The 5,000-nt window shown below is 32.4% G+C and overlaps 1 protein-coding gene across 8 annotated transcripts in view; it reads left to right on the top strand.

Annotated features, from left to right (window-relative positions):
- Window positions 1-5,000, top strand: part of LOC118442740 (uncharacterized) — a 275,147-nt gene that overhangs the window by 262,076 nt on the left and 8,071 nt on the right. For all 8 annotated transcript variants that reach the window (XM_035868739.2, XM_035868738.2, XM_035868737.2 and 5 more), the window contains 2 exons: window positions 3,504-3,661; window positions 4,585-4,719. In XM_035868739.2, coding sequence (XP_035724632.1) covers window positions 3,504-3,661; window positions 4,585-4,719 — 293 coding nt within the window. The remainder of the gene's footprint in view (window positions 1-3,503; window positions 3,662-4,584; window positions 4,720-5,000) is intronic.

The following is a 5,000-nucleotide window of genomic DNA, read 5'->3' as shown; positions in this document are numbered from 1 at the left end:
TCTATCTATCTATCTATCTATCTATCTATCTATCTATCTATCTATCTATCTATCTATCTATCTATCCATCTACCTATCTATCTTTTTCTATTCGTCGTACTTGGAACACACTTTGGCAATGCCAGATCGATTTTATCGAAAGTCTAAACACGCACGATTAAATTCACTTCATATCGGGTAAAGAATAGTGTACGTGCGTATGCGTTTCTGTGTGCGTTTGTATGTTACTATTCCTTCTGGTCGGTACGCTGGTTATGAACCGATCGAACCTTCTTTCCTTTTCTATACGCGTTACTAGACATGAGAATCGTTTATCTTCTCTCCCTCTCTCTCTCTCTCTCTCTCTCTCTCTCTCTCTCTCTCTCTCTCTCTCTCTCTCTCTCACTCTCCCTTTCTCTCTTTTTCTCTGTCTCTCTTTCGATTCGCAAATCGATAAGGAATAGAGAATGTTTTCTGGTCGAGAATCTGGACACGTACGAACGAAATTCGTCGTCGCTTCGTTGCGTGCCGATACGTAAAGATGTCCGATTTCGACTTTGGAACAGAAGATGTCCAACAATTTACATATTTTTCTCGTTTGTCGATTTCATTCTTCTCGATTTAAATAATACGACGGATGTCAACGAATATACACTTATTTATTTCAATGGTAAAACATTGTCAATAATTAATTATGTAAATTCCTAAAACGAAATCAATCATAAAATCATGAGATCAAAAAACGTTTCGTTACGAGAGATATGAGTGAAAAAAAAAAAAGAAAAAGAAAAAGTTAAAAATTGAAAAAATATTATTAACAAACGACGAACGACGAATTTTTAATAGTCAATAATAGAATTTATATTAACGACCTGTCCCTCTTTCAATCGAGACAAATATCGTTAAAAATTTAAGAGAGAACATTGATTAATTATAAAATGAATTTTAACGATCAATAATAAATAAGCGAAATAAATATAGTAAAAAGGTAATTGTAAAAATGACGAATCATTTCACGAAGATGAACGGGAAACATGTTTTCGTACTACGTTAATGTCAACGATTAATCGTTCGTACGAAAATTAATCGATCTCGTACCTTTTCATAGATATATATTTCGATTCGAAAGTGTCTTCTTTTTTTTTTTCTTTCTATCGACATACAAATGTCATCACAACCAAGTTGAAATTACAGATTCCAAGAAATGAAAGTTTCACGTATTCAACGCGAAATAATTCAATCTTAATTCGCGAATACCGCATTACCGCCCGACGCTCAATGAATTATTCAAATCTAATTTATTTGTCTTACGTATTGTATTAACCACAGTATATCTACAATTATATACATATATACAAAGTAGTGCATCTAAAATGCATGTTATAAGTTGACTTTTTCGTAACTTCAACTTAGCGAGTTGATTTCTTTTTTTTTTTTTATTGTCGAAATAATTTTTCAAAAGTCACTTATCGATAGGTATATATCCAAATTGGCATGTTTCACAATTTCGAAAAAATCATCAATTTGTAACATTTGAAATATCTATACTTATATAAACTATATATATATATATATATATATATATTTATTTATTTTTAAATTATATTATTAAATATATTTATGTTTTATCATACGTATGTAAAACACGATTGCACAGATTGCACAAACTGAGAAAATTAACGAGATTGCGACAATTGAAATATTCGTAGCATTAGCTCTGAAAGAGAAATGTTACCGAAATAAAATAACATGGCTCTTCGAGTGAAATCTAATTACGAATTATACAGAAAGTCCTGTAACGCGATGTCCAAATTGAAACTATGTATTCTTTTTATCATACTAAATCAAAAAGTCTTAAAACAAATATTCCCTAAAGTCAAATATTTCAAAGTTATAAAGAAAAAACAAAATTGGATAAAATAAGAACAATATTTTGGATTAAAAATAATATTATTTATTGATAATAATTAGTACAATAATTAAAGAGAAATTTCTAAGTTATGTTTATACGATATTTTCACAGACAAATTATTTATTAAATACAAACAATACAATTATATCGATTATGAAGCTGCCTTACAAGCTTAAACGAATTGTTTTTCAAACTTGCCACAAAAGATAATATTAACAAATCGATTGTCGTTTTAAATGAAAACATCGCATAAACAACATAGCTTAGAAATTTTTCTTTAATTATTATTTAATTATCAATAAATAATATTTTTCTTATTTTATGCAATTTTATTTTTTATAATAATTTATGATAATTAAATATTATTATAAAATTATTTTATAATAATTTATAATAATTAAATATTATTATTTAATTATCAATAAATAATATTTTTCTTATTTTATGCAATTTTATTTTTTCGTTTGACACAATCAACTATAGGACATATGTGTATTAAGACTTTTTGATTTAGAATGAAAAAATAGAATGCACAATTATAATTTCATCACGTTGCAGAATACCATATATATATGCAGAATACATATATATACATATATAATGTGTTCAGAAACTACAATCTCTTTGAAATAGTCGCTTTTATTCGCAAGACAAAATACAACAGAAGAGTTAACGGGCTATGTTTCCCAATCGAATTTAACGTCAAGTTCATAATTTTGTTCCTCCAAACCATTTCGAAAGAGAAACCATTATGAATAGCATTCAAAATAAAATAAATAAATAAACAAAAAAAAAAAAGAAATTCGAAAGTTTCATGGGAAATCTGTACGCGCGCGCGCGTGCACACACACGAATACACAAACGTAGTAGACGAATATCGACGATAAACTCGTCGAATCCATTTTGCTGCAATTCAAGTAACATTCGTTTTCGCATGGAAAAGGAAAAAAGAGAAAAAAAAAAAAAAGAAAAGAAATAGATAAACCCTGATATTTAAAGATCGATGATAATAATGAATAAATAATATTGAAAAAAGAAGAATTAATAGCGGCCCACCGAGAAGCGCTTTAATTCAACATTTATTGAATGATATACATGCGCATCAATGGACGAACGATACGGAAAATCAAATTTATATCCTAATAATCCGTAATTAATTTATCACTATATCGTTCATTGTTATTCGACCATCGTTTATTGCATGGATAATGCATGTTTTCGCTGATAACGTAAATTTGTCACTGCCTCTTTCCCGATATCGTTCGTGCTTCGAATACATTTCAAGTTGTTTCGACATATAATAAATTAAAAAAAAAAAAGAAGAAAAAAAAGAAGAAAAAAACAAACAAATGCTATTAACTGTCGTTAATAATGATCACCCGCGAATTACAATTTTATTTAAAAACGTCGACTTTAACAAATCCGAACGTTCTAGAATCTCAGAATATATCTATGATAATTCATTTAATAACTGATCAATGGTTCTTATATTCTATTTTCGTTCTTTTATTAGAATAATCACATTAATTAATTATCGATTATGAACAAAACGAACACGTTCGATTTGCCTCTTCGTATTAGACCAGTCACAAAGATGGAACTTTATTTTCAGTTACTATGCATCGACCGCTTTTCCGCCTCGTTTGGCACCGCCTCTGAAAAGACCTCGTTTAATGCCACCGGCCCGATCCCAACATCCGAAGCAACAGAAACAACAGCCGAGCAACAACACCGCCGCAGTGCCGGATTTGAATCAACTCAAAGTATACAGTGAGTACAGTGAGACCGAACCCCCATCGTCGTCTCGATATACCTTTCTCTATAGTAATAATAATAATAATTATTATTATAATTATTATTATTACTTTAATTATAACATTTCATTAAAGTCCTCTATGATTCTCCTAATGTTTTGAAAGACCTCATCGAACAGATCACGAAACGTTTATTCTTTTCAATGACTTCGACGACGAATAAAGAACAATCACATTGCAAAGATCCTCTCCCTCCTTTTTCAGTGGTATAAAAAAAAAAAAAGAAAAAAAAAAAAACAGTAAAAAAGAAAGAAAAAAAACAGAAGAGGAAGGAAGGAGTCTCCGGACGGCTACAATTATTTTCTTGCTACAGGCAGGTTTTCCCGTAAAGTGCTGACCAGGACACCAAGAGAGAAAAAGAGAGAGAGAGGGAGAGAGAGGGAGAGAGAGAGAGAACGTGAACGTAGTCCTTTGATGGCCCGAGTCTTTTTAATGGATGATCGTAGAGAGAAAGAGAACGTCAGCCTCTAAAGCCGTTGATTTCACAGTTTTAGAAGCACGATCTTTCGACGTAAAAACCGCACTCACCATTTACCTGCCTTCTTCCACGATGAAACGGACTCTCGATGCACTTAACCAATGATCGGTCGTTCAGAAATTTCCCTAAAAATTCAACTTGCACGCTAGAAGCTTACTCATCTTCTCGAAAGCTTCACGAATAAGTGCATTCTCGCGTTCTTGGATTCTCTTATATAGTACGACGATACTAGCTTATGCGGATAAACGTGTCCTCTCTCTCTCTCTCTCTCTCTCTCTCTCTCTCTCCCACTCTCTCTTTCTCTCTCTGTCTATCTATCCATCTATATATCTGTCTGTCTGTCTTTTTCTTTAGGATATTCATGTTGCACGCTTATTTATCAGAGGTGTTTATACTTGCAGGTAATCCAGACATACTTATATGCGGCAACTGCAGGGATATGTTCACCGATCTCGGGGAGCTGCTCGAACACAAGCGGAACTACTGCAAACTGCGGTTCACATGTAAATGTCACACCTTCAACGGAGCCGCCCCAAGTATGTACTCGAAAGAAAGTTAGAGGCGCGCCCCTCCGGTACGTAGACGCGTCTCTGACCCGATCGAGTGCCAACCACTGCCTCTCGCGAGGTGCACTCTCTCTCTCTCTCTCTCTCTCTCTCTCTCTCTCTCTTTCTTTTTCTCCCTCATCTTTTATTTACAAATCTTTCCTCCTACCATTCTTCTACGTTATTAAAAGAGAAAATAAAGAAACTCTCGTTCGTCTTTCTTATATCTTTTCTCAAATATAACATATTTTCGTTTCTACGAAAGTACGAAT

Source organism: Vespa mandarinia, chromosome 24 (assembly GCF_050613455.1).
Source record: "Vespa mandarinia isolate Hongniang chromosome 24, ASM5061345v1, whole genome shotgun sequence".
NCBI lineage: Eukaryota > Metazoa > Arthropoda > Insecta > Hymenoptera > Vespidae > Vespa > Vespa mandarinia.
The sequence above is the reverse complement of the archived record's forward strand: the minus strand, read 5'-3'. Positions and strand labels throughout refer to the sequence as shown.